Source organism: Ciconia boyciana, chromosome 2 (genome assembly GCF_034638445.1).
Source record: "Ciconia boyciana chromosome 2, ASM3463844v1, whole genome shotgun sequence".
Taxonomy (NCBI): Eukaryota; Metazoa; Chordata; class Aves; order Ciconiiformes; family Ciconiidae; genus Ciconia; species Ciconia boyciana.
The window spans coordinates 115,470,698-115,488,980 of NC_132935.1; the positions used below are offsets into that span (position 1 = coordinate 115,470,698).

The window sequence follows — 18,283 nt, forward strand, 5'->3', positions numbered from 1 at the left end:
TGTGTAAATAAGAGTACAAAAATGATTCTCCATCATTTTTAAGTACTTGAAGGGGCATACTGGCCTCAATGGCATTTATGAAGTGTCGTTCAGGTTTAATTAGGAAAAACTGTGATCCAACAATAGCAGCTGTTCCTCTAGGCTGAAGTTCAGATTTTAACCTGGTTCAACCAGATTTTAAGTCTGTGCTGCTGCTGAAAGAACTAATAGCACTCGGCCCAAATTGGATTAGTGTGTGAATCCAGCTGGAGAGTTTTCTGGGAGCTGCAAGGAAGGTTAGTCTTCAGTCTGCTTGCTGCATTGTAAAGGAAAAGTCTTGTGTCAGCACAAAGGAGGAGTGGCGTGGAGGCTGGGATTAAAGTATTTTTTCTTTTTGGTGGCAGTAATGGTTGATAAAACAGTGATGAGGCATTTGTTTCAGAAACTTGTCAAAACGAGCCTCAGTTGCATTGAAATATGCTTGCTTTTGGCTAAAAATCTTCATTATAATTGCTGACTATACTGTGGTGGTTGTAATGAAGGATCTATGTTTGTCTGAGAGATTTTTTCCTTGAAGAATTTTAAGGCTTCTATAGTTGGAAGAACAGCTTATTCTATGGATACCTTCATACTAAAAATACTAAATGAAGCTGTGCACGAGTCAGTCTTGTAGGATGCAACTGAAAAATATTCCTAGGTGGATGTTTAAAAATTGTATTTTGTGGATTCTGTATCTGTCTGAAATTTTTGAGAGCTCAGGGGAAGAGCACAACCTGTAGCGCTGCTCAGCTGAAGTCATGCATCCGATCAGCTGATGTTAATGGATGCATAACTCTACACTTTGGCAACATGCTTTTGAGTTGACACTTTTTTGAAGCATTGGTCATTGCACCTGCCCGATGTGGTGTAGGATGAAGGCAAGTCTTTGTTCCTTGTTTTAAAAAGAACAACTTAATGTTTTGTAAATGACATATCATTTAGCATAAATACAGTCTTGGCTTTAAATCAGTTGTTTAGAATGTGTGTTTCAAATGAAACATTTGTGGGGTACGGAAATCTTATTTGTATGTATTTTCAAATGACTCTCCAAGTTTTTATTAAATGAGGAGTTTTCACACATGTTAAACTGTAAACAATAACTATGTGTTAATCAGTTGTATCTTATTTGGACTTCCATGAATCACTGAAGCTTTCCTTAATTTTTTTGTAAAGTCTCATTAGTAGAATTACTATTTCAGTATGAGCAAGTATATGATATACCACTTTCAATAACAAACTTGAGTAATTGTCAGATTCCTATTCAAGCAAGTTTGTAAAGATGGCACATGAGGAGTGGGAAGCTTTTTGTTGTGGGAGGGCAACATGGGACTTTTTCAATTCAGATTTTGAAGTTAAGATAAAATGAAAAACCATAGTACTGCAAAGGTGGTATCCTCATATTCTAACTTAAGGAATGTAGAAATTACTAGAATATTTTATGTGCTGCTAGCCCTACAAAAGCAAGTAACTTTAAAATCTACAGTGAAACTTGGAGCCTTAGAGTAGCATAAACATTGAAATAGGATATGAAGTGAGATTTTTGTGATATTTTGCATTAAAAAGGCTAATTGAAAGGGATACCATTGCACTGTAGTGGAGGAGAAATGGCAAGATTTGTTTATTTTTTAGGTCTTGGAGGCATACACTGCTGACAAAAATGTGGAATATGTACAAAGTTGCTAATTTAGAGGAAACTGACTATTGGCAAGTATTTATTCACCACTTTTCTGCTACATCAGTGCCAGGCATAGCAGAAACCAATAGCTGACCACTCAGCAGATGTTGAGAGAGAAGAGAGGATGTCAGATTTTCACTAACTTACCAAGTCAGTATTTTTTTTTTCACATTGCATTTGACTGAATGATTTAAGAATTTATGTGAGAAAATATTTTAAGAATTTGTTTTGTATTTCTTTTGCCTAAACGCATTGTATATCATCCTCACCTTCTGTAAAGGACAAGCCTGTGACTTACCCGATTCTGCGTCCTTGGCTCTGGGCTGTGTCCTCCCTAGCTGGCAGGAATTCCAGAAGGAGTCCTGGTCCACCTCCCATGTCTGTCCTTCACGCTCATCTGCTGCAAAACATAGCAAGCACCCTAGACAGGTCTTAGGATATCACCTTATCAGACCTATCCGTTTTCCTTTCACCTTTGTAAATGTATGCTTTTGTTGTTGGCTACAAAAGCGGCTCACTTTTCCTCTAAGTAATTATTAGAAAACTAAATAGTGGTGGCAGCAATTTGGAAGCAATGGCTTAGCACTTAAGCAAAACAGTTCTCACCACCTTAAAAAAGGTGTAGTCTTGACAACACAAGCTTCTTCCAACCTACCTCAGCCTTTGTTAGAGATAAAATACCTATTTTTACAACTACAGTGGAAGCTGTCTTATGGAAACAAAAGCATGTAACCACCCCCAAGTAATTAAGGTATCGAATTTGTGTATTTTGCCAAGGTTGCTTAGAAGTGGCAGCAGTGTATCTGGCAGACCACATCTCTGCGATTCTTTTGCTCCTTGTTTGACTAATGCTAGACCAAATATTGAAAAGCAGAATTATCCTAACTTGCAAATGGCATTGTCCCAACTTTTTCATTCCTTATTGCCCCAAAAGTAATATCACTGGGGAAAATTTGCAGAATTCTGTCAAGCTATCTGTATCTTTCTCTTGCCACTCATGCCAGTTAAGTGTCTTGTCCTAACATAGTTTCCCTCATGCTACCTGCAATAACAAGTGCTTCAAAGACATTAAGGAGAGAAGGCATCAAGAGACAAGGTATAAGGTGTTGAAAGAAATTTTGACTAGCACTGGAAATCTAAGTTCAGTCCTCTGACAGATTTTTGTGGATTGGCTTAATAGCAGAATTTCCCACCTGGGCTATTTTGAGAGCACTCACCACTTACTTCCAGTAGTTTTTATTGTGTTCATGCATAAATTTTCAAGGGAAGAGCTGATACAGTGTTGAGTAAGTCAATCTAGATGCTCTGTAGAGTTCTGTAGAGACTCATTAGTTCCCATGTAAATAAAAATAATTTTTTTTGTCCTTTTGAAATTTTCTGTGATATTCATGCCTTAGATGTATCAGTTGGGTGATTTTTTTTTTTTGAGTAACATCCTACCTAGTATGCTTCACCTTTCTCTCCTTTTGCTTGAGTAGATCTGTAATACTTCTTGTTCTTAAGTAGAACGTGAGTAATGCAAGCTGTACTATCTTTAAGGTGTTGACCCTGTATCTGTACCAAGTATTTTGGTCTTAAATATTAAGTAAACCCAATCACTCTTTTGTTATTTTCTCATGAGCATGTAGATAGCTGTGTGGGTTTTATTTCTGCCAGAGTAATGAAAGATCCTACTGTGACTAATTAATCTGTGATCTGTTGATTAATATACATTTCATTCTTGAGTCAGCAAATGTTAGAAACTATGTACTGGAACTGCTGTACAATTAGTTGTCAATAGTAATGTATAGATGACAAATTTCATGTTCCTATCATCTTTCTCTCTTTTAAGTTCATATAATTGGGGAATTTAATCAATTATTTGTCACTGTATATGTCTCCAGAGAGTAAGTCCAGCTCTGCAGCTTTCTCTAGATGCATAATTCTTCCAGAACAAGCAGTGGTGGTCTCAGATGTATGCTTTCTTAGCCTTAAAGAAAGCATCCTTCTTCAGCATCTTTCACAACTGGTTTTGTTCCTCTTGCTTTCATTTTGAAGCAATATGGGTTTTTCTTCTCTTGTGAAGGCTCTTTATTTTGGCTTTGTCAAAGCCTGTGAAAATTCAAGGTATATGCTGGTTATGAGGTTTAACCATAGAAGATTTGTTGTCCTGTAGCTCTGCAGCTTCTGTAATTTCCAGTTGAATCCCTTAACTCAGTTATTTCACAGATAGCTTGTGCATTCAGATTTCCATGTAGGTCAGTTTTGACAACTTCTTGTTGCTTGTAATGTCTCTGAAACTGTATTGCAGTATGCCTACAGCTTGATCAGACATAGGAGTTTTCTTTTAACTAGTACAGAAAACAATACAAGGTAAGCTTTGACAAGCCTGGGCTGCAGCTGCTAATTGCATACTTGTAATTCCATGCAAGCTTGGATGCTGAAGTCCAGGTTGTCACACTTCAGCTGTTGTTGGTACTAGATATGGGTGGACCAATGCCATGGGATGTGTTTTTTCATCTGCAGTCACGTTGAAGAACTAAAAATGAAGAGAAACTTGTGATTTTTGGTTCCTTGGTTTTACTAGACTAGAACTTTTTTAAAATGCTGAAAACTTGCTTTCTTTGCCTCATGTTTAGTTAATTAACATATCTTATTTTAAATGGCTACTTTGCAGACGTGCTATTTATCAGGAGCAAAGCCTATAATACGTAATTAGAGCAAACGCGACTTTCTTTCTGAAGTGTCACAAAGTCTTTGGCTTGTGAAAAGAGGTCTAGTTTTAAATGCAGATTTTTACATTTACCCTCCCCTCTTTTTGGAAACCTGTAGATTTGACTTACCTCCTCTGTCTGGTGTCTTTCACTCATTTTCCTACCCTCAAGCCCCTAATGCCCTGGTTTGCTGGATCGCTTCTTGCCTCACCATGCTGCACTATGAATTCTAGTGCAAGTGGTGGGTTGGGGGTAGGGGACCATTTCTTTTGTCAGCAGCCAAAATCTCTCCTGTGAAGGTAAGCCATTGTTTCATGGTCATTTTAATCTGTCAGTTGTAGAAAGCTAGAACTGCTTCTGCTTTGAGGGGAAATAATAGTACTTGAAAAATGCTGTCTAGAATCTGTTGCAATAGTCTTCTGAAGTACTTCTCCCTGCTTTCAGTGGCTTTTCTGAATTACTTAAATGGCATCTGTGACAGGAACAATATGCCAAGAGTCTGTCCTCGGTTATTGCACTTAAAATTTAAATTTTGGCCTAAGAAAGTTGATTAAATTGTCTTACTATATCCTGAATGCTGAAATTTTGTTGCTGTTGATGCAGTTGCTGATTGGCAAAAGTTAATTTATTGCTGATAGCCATGATTTATGCTCTAAATTCAAGTTGTGAAATGGTGGAGCTTTGCCTTTCTTTCCTTTATAAATGTCTATAAAATACAAAGTTGAACTTTTTGCAAGTTTTTGCATGATACCATCCTACATGGAACTGTAGATATGTGGGAGCAGCTGTGTAGCATGGTGCTGCTTCCACCCTTCCTCCTGATGGGTGTCATTTGAATGTTCTTGTATGTTTATTGAAATACTGGTTCGTATTTTGTAGAGTGCTGAAGGCAGGAACTGCCTTTACAAAAGCTTCTAAAATCAGACTTAAAAGCATGTTGTAGTCTCCGGTTTTGTGGTCATCTATAATGAGATAGCAAAGCATGATTCCCCCTCGGCGAGAGGATGGTTCCATCATACCATTCGGTGTAGTTCAGGCTCTTTGATTATTCATTCTGTATATTCATTCTTCCCTTCTGTATAAAAGCAAAAAACTGTGTGTTACGGTGCTGCCAAAGCCGTTGCACTTTTGCATAAAGCTGCAGGTGTTGTCGTGCACCTAAACTGTGAATTGTACAAGGATGAAAGATGAAATGCATTATTTTTTATGTCTTCTGACAAGCTTTTTACCCCTCTGAGTCACCAGCATCGAACTGATGGGATTGTATTTTAAGCAAAAACTGTCACAATAATTAGAATTTACAAAATGGAAAAAAATCCATGAAAAAGCTGGCTCACCTGCTAAAAATAAAATATGCTTTGATGTAAACATTCTGTATATGTAAGTTGTGGAGAAGTGCAACATTTTTCTGTTGAATTTGATCCCTTTGTAATAACTCTTTGGGGCTATCAAATGCACTAAATATCTCTGCCTCCTCTCATCAGAGAAGAAACGTATTGTTGGATATCTTCATTCTGATAAAGCAGTAAAGCAACTGCAGCTTGTGTTTGACTGTATCAAGTAACTCTAAATACAGACTTCTACATAGAATGCAGTGGAAGCTTTGAAAAAAACTGTGCAATTTGTAGAAAACCCATTTACCCTAGGATATTAGGTGTTGGTGGCTTGTTTCTAATAAGCTACAAGCCCCACTGGGGTGAGTTACCTTCTCTCAGCCACCAGAGTTGTAATGCACCTTCTGAATCTGCAGTTCCTACTCTTCTCAGTTAATAGATACAGTGACAGAGACTGGGTCATCTTCTTGGCAACAGTACACAAAGCATACTTCTTTGAGCAATTTAACAGAAGTCTCAGTTTATGATGCTGTGATTGCCCAAAGTGTTTTCCTTGCAGGTGAGTGGTTCTTGGGCAGTCTTGTAATCCCACCTGGAGCTTGGGAAAGCAACTTGAAATTCCGAAGTACAAATAGCATGTGTGGTCACATTCCCAGTGGTGCAGTTGACTGTCACAGGGCATGAGCATGAAATACTGTTTGACTGGTAGATAGCCAATTGTTAGTGAAGAATAGAAAAACTTCTGGTGATTTCTGCAAGAGTAATTTCTTTCTTATTTAATTAAGAGGTAGGAAATAAAACACGCAGAGAGCACACTGAGAATGTTCAATATTGGTTAGTGATCTTGATCACTTGATATGTTTAATGAACTCTCACATGGGGTCATAAATCTAAGAATGCAAGTCATGCTTTTAAGTTCAGGGCTTGTATTTTAGAAAACAAGATCCTAAAAATACAGTAGAAAACTGATCCTGGATTTTCAGAGTGATGTGGTAGCTAGAAGATGTAGTGTGGTGCGTTATCAGGAGCTGTGATATATGAATGAGAAAAAAGCAGTTTCCAGTAGGAGTTACATATAAAGCTGGAAGCTGGTTGGACTGGACTGCTTGTCCATTTCTGTTGTAGGTATTTGAGTAAGAATGGCGGAGGCTGAAAAGTTGGAGGCGATTGGAAATATGCTACATTCTCAATGTGCCATGACAATGAACAGTGAAAAAAGCAGCATCATTAAGATTTAAGATAACAGTTCACTTACCATAGGGAGGAGATGCTTGCAGTTTAAGTTTCTTTCTAATAATGAAGTAATAACAAGAGCTGATGTATAGTAGTTGAACTGAAAAAAACCACATATCAAACACTTGCAATTTAGCAGTGAGTAGATTTTTCTAATGGGTTATCACAGATTAGGAGTGATTTGGAAATGAAGGTGAAAGATTTCTGTAGCGCAGTTGAGAACAACCTGAGTTAATTATTTTATTTTCATCTCTCGAGCACTGCTTTTCCCCCACTCCCATGGATTGCACTTCATTGTTCCCATTTTTTAATTGTTAATTCTCTGTACTTATCTGCTTTAATATTGTTCTGGAAACTATTTACCATGGTTTGCAAACCATTCCAGTGGTTGCTGGTGGTCTCTTCTGACCCCCCAAAATGTGTTTAAGATACAAAAGAAAAAGCTGAATGTGTGTGTGGGGGGGTTTGTCTCCCTTCTCATGTTACAGCTAGTCTCATCTGTGTAGAGGAAAAGGGAGGTACTCAATCAGTGTTCTGTTCACAGAAGAAGAAATTTTGCTATCCAAGGTTAATTTTAGATGATGTGCAGTGGGCCATCTGTATAAAGATGCTAATTGTCAACAGGTAATTGTTAACCCAAGTATATAAGAAAAGCTCCAATATTTGTACGGCCATTTAGAAATCCATAGACTTGAGAAGAGTTGGAACTTTTGCTACTCTGGTAGGGGCTGATAAAAGATTCTGTCCTTTGCAAGACTGACAGGAGTGTGTTAGTAAAAGTACATGCTTATTTCTACCAGTGAGAGTGGCCAGCTCCATGTATTTGAATTGACTATAGAGGAAAAATAGCTTGAGAAAATGTTGAAAGTTTGAAACACTAATTTGCTGATAAACATGAGACACAAAATAATGAAGAAAAAGAATTGTGTATTTGTTCAGAAGAACTTGAAGTGTATCTGAAATATTTAGTGGGAGAGTGAGGGCAAGGTAAAAGCAATAGCTGAATACCAAAAATAATTAAACTCTTGGATTCAGGATTACCCTGCAAAGTCAAAGTATTTTTATCTTTTCTTTTTGAAACAAAACATTTCACGCTGAAAACATTTCACGCTGAGTGATTGGAAGTTATTACTGCTGAAATGGTTCTATTACACTGCATCCTTATGCCACTTCATGTAATGGTGAAAGGGCAAAATCTTAACAGAAATGCTTACTGAGAGTGGGAAGATGCATTTTATTTGGGATGAGGGTTTTGTGTGGTGTTTTTTTTTCCATGTTAAGGCAAAGCAAATTCCACTTGTTTTCCCTGTTCTCTTGTGTTTTGTTTGTTGTATTCATAGCCTTTTGCATCCTTGGAAGCTGCATTCCCAGCCTTGCCAATAGGGAATCCTTTCAGGTAGATCTGGATTGAGCAAAGTTCTACATGGGAAGAACAGAGGGTTTTGTTTGGGGTCTGTTGTTGTGTGTTTTGTTTTGTTTTTCTTTCTTACCATATTTCTAGCTAAGATCAGAATATTTTAATGTGTCCAAAAAGGCTGCTATAATTGTTCAAATACACTTGGTTTCTTTAATTCTGCTTTCCCTGTAGTCAGCAGAGAAATTCCTGTTTGATTCCAGTGGAAGCAGTATGACTTCCCATAGTACAATATTGAGTGTTCCAGTTATGGTTTTTAACTACAGTTTCAATGTAATTGTTTCATTTGATATTATGGCCTTTTACTACCATCATAGGTGTTGACTATTACATGGTCTAAGGCACAACTGTAGTGATGTAAACTCTTACAAGTAATACCTCAATTACTGGTAGCAGTTAAGCAGTCTAAACTGTTATAATCCGCACTGGCTGATTAAAGTTAGCATGGGTAGGGGTATCTAGCAGGCTGGGCACCTTTGGGAACAAGGTGGTGCATAAGTATCCTTAGCATACTTGTCTTTTCACTAATTTCGTCTCAAAACTGCCTTCCTATCCTTGTGGCTGTAAGGCAGGGAGGGGGGAAAACAAACCTCAAGTTTATCAGGGCATAATGCTTCAGCAGTTCAGTAGCTACTTGGTGTGGAGTGCCACAGCTGCAGGAACCATCTAGGGTGAGCTGCTGGTTTTCCATCACATTCTTTCAAAGCTGAAAATCTTATATTTCCATATGTTGAATTTTAATGGCAACTTGACAAGCACTGTGATTTTTGGGAGAAGTGGTTGTTCTGAGTGTTTTCTACTTTAAATTCTGTAGCGTGTTAAGACCAGCAATAACCATAATAGAAGGGAGAAGAAGGGACAACCCTTTTTGTATACTGAAGTAGAATCTGATACACAAATCTTTCTTCAATAGTGCAGTAGAGAGCCTCTTGCAAGATTATGGTCAACTAAAAAAGCAGTGTTCGCTAAAAGGGTATGAATTGTACATTGTAAAATCGGAGCCCTCCTCTTGAGGGGTTTAGTAGGGTGGATAAACTCTTCAGTTTAACTGGAATGATACATGCATCTTGAGCAGAGTTGTGAGATGGAGAAGGCTGAGCTTCAGACTGGCTGCAGCTATGAGGTTGGAAAGCTGTGCTTTTCAGAAGCTTCTTTCTATTGCTTTCTAACTTGGTAGGGAAGCCTTTCAGCTGCAGCTGACCCTGCCCTAAAGATCTTGCAAGTGCAGAGTAGAAGTTGTGTGTCCCTTACAACCAGACACTTTTAGGCACTGTATTTACCACGTAGTTCTGAAATGTCTAATGCATCTGACCACAGAAAAAGGCAAAATCTGCAGTGGTAGTGATGAAATGCTTGTCAGCAAGCCTGGCTGACATATAGCTGTTGTGCTGGGGTTAGTGTTCCCAGCACTGCTACCTTGAGGTTATAACTTGAGTATCTCCTTGTTTCTTGGCTGCTGCAGCCCATCTTCCTGGCTGTGGCCAGACCCTGCTTGCAGCATGGGTTAGCTCATCTGCCGGACAGGGTGGGGTTTGAAGAGCAAGCACTACTAATAATGTAGCCAGCCTGCAGGAGCTCTGGTTGTAATGTTTCATCAGCTGCTAATCCATTTACAGTATAGCTAATCAGATTGCTCTGTTTGGTACTGCAGAGACTTTGTGCTACACCATTGTAATTGAGATGGCTGGTGTGTATAAGCTAGTTTGTGTATGAAATAGAGCTGGCTATTACAGTGGAGACAAGGTCTTGTCTACCGAGGTTCATAACTGCTTTCTCTTTTGTAACTCTTGATTACTTGCATTAACCCAGGGCATTTATCTCAAGACAAGTTCTGAAGCATTCTGAGTTTAGTCTCTAAATCAACCATTATTTGTTGGGGATGGAGGGATTAGCAGATTAGGTTTTTTCTTTTCAAAGTGTGTGGGCAGTGTGGCTCATTCTCCTCCCCCAGTGAAGGTATGTAGTTTGCACCCAAATTTGTTAGCTTAAGAGCAAATTTCTGTGTGACTCTTTCTGTTTAGGTGAACATACTAACAGCACTGTGTATGAAAACTTAAACAGAAAGCATCATTTTCATATACTTTTTTCCTTAGTTCTCATGCCAGTGTGAGTTGTTGTGTTGAAGTAGTTTCTTTACAATAGAAAACTAAGCAAAAGACTTGTCTTTTTAAATACTGTAATAAGTAGTTGATCTGAAATTCTTGCTCTTGTCTCTGTAGAGCTGTGAATGGGGGTAATCTTTGCTGTGGGAATTATAACTGCGTTTGCTTGAATTGTAGCTCTCTTTGCTTGGATGGTCATGGCCTGTGTCTCCAGATTCTTTAGCAAGACTGACTTATTGTTGCTCATGAACAAATTACCAAAAAAACAAACAAAATCCAATCCTCCTTCCCTGCCCCAACAACAACAAAATTCCCAGGCAAACCACATAGTTCTGAAACTTCATTTTAGCTCTTGTGGCTTTAGCAGTTAGACCAAACTAATTTCAATCTCTCTTCCCACTCCCCCCTTCTTTTTTCCCCTCCCTGACAAAAAGACTCTCAAATAATACTTGAAATAAAGGAGATAGTTTAGTCTGCTTTAGTGTTATGATAGGAAGTCATACCAGGAAGACAGCTTGTTTACAAAATTTAATGTGGGGTAATATCATCTTTGTGTGTTGTAATGGGAGCAATGGAGAAGTGCTAAATGCATTCAGTAGTTAATGTGATCAGAAAAATGAATGTCTATAGAATCCGACAGTGACAGTTGGATTTGCAGGGTTTTCCTTGAAATTGGAAAAGAAGATAGATTCTCAAAGCCTTAGAGCACAGTGCATGTTTTCAGGTACTAAGTTTCAAGAATATTTGAAATGTAGATCTAAATGTTTATACTCCGTGAGATACTCCTGGTTTTACTGAAACTGTTCTCTTTTCTTCCAGGTGAATCTGGACTGGGAAAATCAACATTAATCAACTCATTATTCTTAACAGAATTGTATTCCCCAGAGTACCCAGGTCCTTCACACAGAATTAAAAAGACTGTACAGGTATGTCTGGGGTAAAAAACTGCAGCTTCAACAATGTAACTTGCAATTTAGTAATGTAAGGCGATACAGTTATCACATAAGCACCTATATTTCAAATAAGTTTAGCCATGTTGTGAACCACTAAGAAATATTCGGTGTGTCTTTCAGTGTACCGTAGCCATACAAAACTTCCAGGTTCCGAAACTTGTAGCGTGTTGAAGTGTGGGAGCCCTGAAGTGAGGTACTTTGTGTGCTGGCTGTACTTTAGAAACCTCATATGGGTGCAGTCCTGTTTGGAAATGGAATGTTTTATTATCAATTAAAATATTGAGTATATCTGTAGAAATAAGTAGATGTGCAGTAAAGCCCCTGAATGTTTAAGGCAGGCTTTTAGAAAACGTGTGTTAAAGAATTTGACATAAATGTAAACACCTAAGGTATAAAAGTATCCACCAATCTTCTGCGGCCTGTATCCTTTGTGGTACATTTTTTGCCTATTATAAGTTGTTATTCTGAAACACATCAGGGACTAGGGTGAACCTGGCTGACTTTAAGCACTAGACTACATAGGCAAAGAAGATGTACCATGCACTTGCAGGAACAACTGAAATATTTAGTCAAACACTGGAAAACTGAAGTTGATCCATTTGTTTTGTTTAATAATTTGCTACTAATCAATTGTATTTTCTCTCGAGAAAAGGAGCATGCTTTTTGTATTATAAAATGGTCATTTAAAAAAAAAAAAACCAAAAAAAACCCACCAAAAAAACCCCAAAAACCTAATACTAAGAAATAATGTTGTGGGTAGTTTAGGAAATAATTATGTTTCAGTGGGGTATTTTCTGCTTCCAGAGCTGAGTAGCTGAATAAGTATGCGTGAGCTCCGTTCGTCTCTCTTGATGCACGTCGGACACTTGTTTTAAGACTTTGGTGAAGATAGCTTGAGATAATCTTGCTTCGTGCAGATGAGGACCGGGGGTGCTCACTATTGCTGCTGTTTTGCAGCTAGAGGAACTCTGCTGGACAATGACAGTCTCAGACCACCTCAGCTGTGGCTGAAGTGATTGTGCAATTACAGAGTTGGCATAAAGCAGTTAAGCCTTGTGTTGAGTTAGGAGGGTACGCAAGGTGCTAAACAGAAGTTGTAACACTGAATGCTTTTTTTTTTTTATTCAATGGAATTGAATAACTGTGCTCCAATGCTATGATCCACTGACCTTACGTTTTTTGTGGGGCTTTTGGTTTGTTTTTGTTTGTGGGTTTGGGTAAGGCTTTTTTAATCTATTCTCAGAACACTGAATAATTACCACGGGGCCAGGAAAAAGTTATGCTCATACTAAGAAGGTTAAATGACATTGCATGTCAGTTAGCTCAACATCAGTCTTGAATACTAATACAAAATGCATTTGTTGCAGAATATCAATTTTCTAATTTGGAAGAAAGCTTTTGAACATCCTGAGTTTGATTAATAATATATTTATTTTTTTCTAAGCTTTAGTCATGTCTATTATGCTATTTTATCAGTTTAATGTAAAACCATAGTGACTCTGACAAAATGGACTTAAAAGCTTGTTAGCAGGGGTATTAGACCATTATTTGAATTAGAAGGGTTGCATTTATGTACCTGTTTCAAAGAGATGTTAAGTGGGATGGAAAAGGTGTGCAAATAGTTAAGCTCTGGTATAACATACTTATTAATGAAATAATCAGTGGCTGCTGGAAAACTAAGTAGAAGGGTGACTTCTTTTTTGTTGGAAGAGAGATATAGTGTGATTTCATTACTGTTGATTACACATTTGGTTTAGCAGAAGCTAAACCAATTCAGGTTATGTTCATTGAATTATAGTTTAAATAACTTAATGGTGGGTTGGATTCCCTGTCATTGGAAGGTTTTTTTAAATTGGGAAAAATCATAGGAAGAATTTACACACAAACTAACAACAACAAAAAAAGACATCTTTCAAAGATAACTCAGTCTCACCCTGGCTAAAGGTGGATCAGTGGAAGAAGAACTAAATCTGTGTGTGTGTAGCTTCTGGAATCTGAGTTAAGTACTTTCATCTGTTAGGTGGCAACATTAGATGATCTGTTCATCCTGACCTTTCGAGTTCTTCAGAGGTGGTTTGATTTATATTAATTTACTGGTTGAAGAAAACCCCCCATACTTTTCAGGAAGCTTCGCTTAATTTTTTTTAATTTTTTTTTAGGCATGTATGTAAAGCTGGAAAAAAAAAAAGGGCTTGAACAGAGCCCTGGCTGAAAAGCCGTTGCATTTTTTCCGACTTCCACTGTGTGGGCTAAAGCCTGAGGGTGGCCGAGAGCTAGCCAAAACTATTTTCAGTAGTGAATTGGGGTCTATCATAACTTAGCAAATAATATGATTGCAATAAAATATATCTAAAGACCACCTTCCCTCTTAGAAACTATTGCTTACTTTAATAAGCATTTTTTATGTTTGAGCATACTTGTAGTGCAACATTGCTTTGCTTTCAGTTGCTTGTTGTGATGAATGAAAAATCAGTATGCATAGCATTTTAAGAAGGAAACTGAAACTGTCTTATTTCGGTGTCAGTGTCTAAGGATAAAATTGTTTCCTCCTTCAACCTTGAAAATTGTGTGTGCTGGCAATTATGTGTATGATGTGGAGGTGATTCCAGTCAAATATTAAATCAAAGAATTAACAGTGGGAGCTGCTATTTGGATCCATGGGATTTATGCTCTTTGCCGGTGTAAACCTTTCTAAGTTGAGGATGTCAAGAGTTTTGTAGGGTAGAGATGAGGCAGGCCACCAGAGCATCCTAAAATCTTGGTGGTAATAATTGCCTGCTCTTAAATGGTGGGAATAACTTATTGATCAGGAATTGTATACGAGAATCTCGCATAGATAAGTAAAAACTGTGGTTTGGGCTTGAAAACAATTGCAGTTTGAAGTTGTTTTGTAAGGCAGGTCCTTTGTACTGATTTAATGGAAGACACAGAAAACCAGTTAATAGTAAGAGATTTGGTGTCAGATGAATTCAAAGGAAACTTCTTCGGAAATGATGGGGTATGAAATACATTTTCTCTGATCATTATTTGACTATCTTGAATGGAATATGGGTAAAGGCTTGTTTAATCCATTAAAAGTAGCCAAATGGTAACAAGCATCATGTCATGAATGCTATGTAGTAACTGCCAAGGAGACCCGTGTGACCCAGTTGACTGGAGTGCATGGGAAAATGGCTGTTTGGAGGAGACTTTTATTAAAAAGTTTTAAATTCCAAGACTTGAACTAATGTTTTCCATGAATCCCTTGGGAATACTTGTGAATCAGATGATAGGATGCAGTTGGATGCTTAACTATGAATGACACTAGTTTACAGTGGTTTTCTGGCTCTCTTCCAGATGTTGCTGCTTTCTGTGCCTTTGACCATGTATGGACACATCCATTTAGGTTAGAAAAATGCAACTTTATTGCAGCTTTATGGCAGATTCTTCACCTACTGTCTCTTACCAATAGTCTCTACTGCTTACAATATATGGTGGATATGGTCTGATTGTCCGTAACACAAGCATAGGACATTTAATTTGATCAACTAATGTTTCTTGTTCTGTAGGTTTTTGAAAACCCTGCTCAGATAGCAAGATACCTACATGAATTTATGAAAAGTAAGAATAAATTTACATCCTCACCACCCAGTAAGGTATTAGCACTGTCTGCAGAGATTCAGTTACTGCAGGCCATTTGTCAGAAGGTGACTTCACAAATTCAGCCACACTTACATTTTACAAGTGTACAGAATCAGGAAAAATGTTTGGTGTGGCATTTCCGAGGATCTCCTGACCTTCCTTTTCCTTTGTTATAAACACGTGTTCAAGATAATGTTTTATTAATTGCTTCTTTTGTAAAAGCATTCCACCCTGAGTGCTTAATAATTTAATGGTTCTTGCTGGGAATTTTTGTGCTGGAGAATAAAGCTGATACCTTGTAGCACTTGGCAAGAGTACAGCTCTTAACATTACCATCTCTAGTATTTTGAAAGTGTTACAGGTTTCTTATACTTGTGGAGAGCTTTGTTATAGGAGGGCTTTGTGGTTACTATGTGCAAGATAGCAAAAAGAATCAGAAGTTAATCTCTCGGGTACTAAAGCTTGTGAGTAGTGAACTCTTGGCTGAGTTGACTGTGTGGCTGGGGATTACTGTCTTCAGTTCTGGCATTGATTGTGTACAATAAAATTTCTCTATAGAACTCTTGAGGCGGGAAAAATACATTAATCACAATTAAAATGCAAGTTTTTAAAGCACTGCGTGTAGTCCTAGGTTCTCATGGCTTTGGACTGGACACTTTTGGAAGGATAGGAGTTGTACAGTTAGTGAAAGGGTAACTTGGTGGTGTCTTAGGCTGGTGTGCGTGCGTTGGGTGTTTTTGTTTGTTTTTTTTTTTTTTTAAACCTTCCTAACCTTGCAGTAAGGCCTGCTTAAGTAGGAAATTGAATTGGGTGGCCTTGAAGTCCACCCCAACCTGGATTCTTCTGTGACTAGCATCCAGGTAGCCCGGTGCTGGGGACTCTTGTTTTATGAAGCTGCCTTACTGATAGTTTTTTGTCTTTTTGTTAGGTGAGGAACTAGCTCATGATGATTGCATGCTGTACATAACCATAGTGTAGCTGAGTTAATTTTTTGAGACCTAGCAGTGAAAGGGATTGATCTGGCTTCGATAGGATCCTCACTGATGCGTAGATAAAAATAGCATCCTGCATACTCAGAGGTTAAATATGGAGCTAGTTTTTTGCAGTTAGTTCTTTGCAGTTAGTTCCTGTTTTCTGTGTTTCTGTATATTCTCTTCTGAATTAGAATCAGTGTTTTGCTTGTGCAAGAGGTATTTAGTTTGACTTTCTGCAGAGTGTTAATTTATCTTGTAGATTTATATTGCATCACATAACCAGTGATTGCAAAGTGTTTACAACAATGTTCAGGTGTGGCTGTGAGAGAGTGTTTCACCTATTTAACTAGGGATATGCAAGTGCTTAAGCAGCATTGATACGATCTCTCTCAAATCTTGAGCTGGTCAAGAGACCATCCAGATAGCATTTATTATCCAAGTTTCTACTCTGTCTGAAAGCTCATTACTGTATGTTCTTGAAGGTGTTCACCTAGTTAAATATAACTTTCTTTTATCTCCCCAGTTACGGTTCAGGAAGCTTAAAAAATGTTAAGCAATGAGCAACAAGGTGTCATCAATGTCTGCCAACTTGTGTGTGGTTCTGAATAAATGGCTCGCGCAGTTGATTGCTTGAATCCATACCTATAAAATGGTGTCACTAGTGATTTAACATAAATTGTCTTAATATCAGGGAAAAAACTATGATTAAATGTGTGAGCAATTGGACAGAGCCAACGTGCTAACATGAGTTTGTCATTTCTTACTGCTGTGGTTCAGACTGACTGATACGACGGTGTACAGTACTTTCTCAGGCAAATACACCTGATATTGGCATTATCAATAATTACTGAGAAGGAAGGGGGTGTAGCAGTCCATTTGCTGTTTAGCCTAAATTTTCTGTCATGACATGCTTAATCTGTTTGACATGCTTACTGCAAGCTGACTGAGCTGTGCTGCAGATGGGTGGTCACAACTTGAGGCACGCGTTCCCACACCCAGATCTTGCATCATGCCTTGTGCTGATGCAGTTGCCTTCCGAGCCAGGTTTCCATCAGTGACCTGAGCTAACATGAACCAATCCATTACGGTCACATGAGGTCTAGCTCAGCAGATTGCAGCTAGATTGTATTACTTTCCAATATCAATCTGTTTGTAACAGGAAACCATCACTTTCTATGATTCCTTTCCCAAGCATTATACTAGCTGAAGAATAAATATATTCTTAAAAATACATTAACAGGACTAGAAATGTAGTGTCTAAGATGCTTGGGGGGAGGATTAGTTTTGAAAAGTGTAATTTTCTTTGACCAAAGTTAACAATTTCATCAAGTATAATGCCTGGTTTTTCAGAATGTCTGGATATCTCAGAACATTTTTTTTTTTTTTTAAATATTGGAATTAGTAGTGTTGGTTAGGGTTTTTCCTGTTTCAACAGGAGTTAAAGTATTAAGATATCATGTATACTTAGATGGGTTCTTTTATCACTGACTTTATTTAAATTATGAACCTTTTTTTCTTTAAAAAAATAATGAATGATTGTCAAATTATTGGGATTTTATAAGCAAAACATGGACCCAGTATCCCTCTGAAGCAGAAAAGTTAGCAATTCTTTGTTGGACTTCTTATTCATTGAATGCTTTTCCCAGTGTTTAAGATGGGTGACTAAATTGCTAAAAATTTAAACTTACCTTATTCATTTTGCAGGTCGAGCAGTCAAAAGTTTTAATCAAAGAGGGTGGTGTTCAGTTACTACTTACAATAGTTGACACACCAGGATTTGGAGATGCTGTGGATAATAGTAATTGGTAAGACATTCTTTGTACGTTCTCCCACAATAATTCTGAATTGTATTTTGTGTGTGTGAGATAATACCTTGTGACTTTTTTTTTAAATGCGCACTTCAATCTTCAGTTAAAATATTAACACTTTTAAACTTTTCAGTTAGCTGAAAACTTTAAATACTGTAGTTCTGAGTACCTTCATAACTTGATTGAAATGCTATCAGCTCTTCCCTTTAAAGTGAATGGAGCATCTGGTTCTTTATCCACACAGGCAGTGTGCAGAACCAACTTGTGTGCTGTCACAAGATGTAACCAGTAAAGCATATTCCTTTGACTACAGTTCTTAAGTGTTCTATTTAATGCTATTACAATGAAGGTAATTGTGTTTGAAAGGGTTTTTCAGTGACTTCACAGGTTGTATCTCCAGAGCTATGTAGCTCGGTTGTATGTTGAGGAGCTGGTCACTTAAAATGTGCTGTGTTGAA

General features: G+C 37.8%; 1 protein-coding gene across 5 annotated transcripts in view; it reads left to right on the forward strand.

The window, feature by feature from the left end:
- Positions 1–18,283, forward strand: part of SEPTIN7 (septin 7) — a 66,493-nt gene that overhangs the window by 27,098 nt on the left and 21,112 nt on the right. For all 5 annotated transcript variants that reach the window (XM_072853661.1, XM_072853665.1, XM_072853664.1 and 2 more), the window contains exons 3-4: positions 11,289–11,395; positions 17,722–17,822. In XM_072853661.1, the coding sequence (XP_072709762.1) occupies positions 11,289–11,395; positions 17,722–17,822 (208 nt within the window). The remainder of the gene's footprint in view (positions 1–11,288; positions 11,396–17,721; positions 17,823–18,283) is intronic.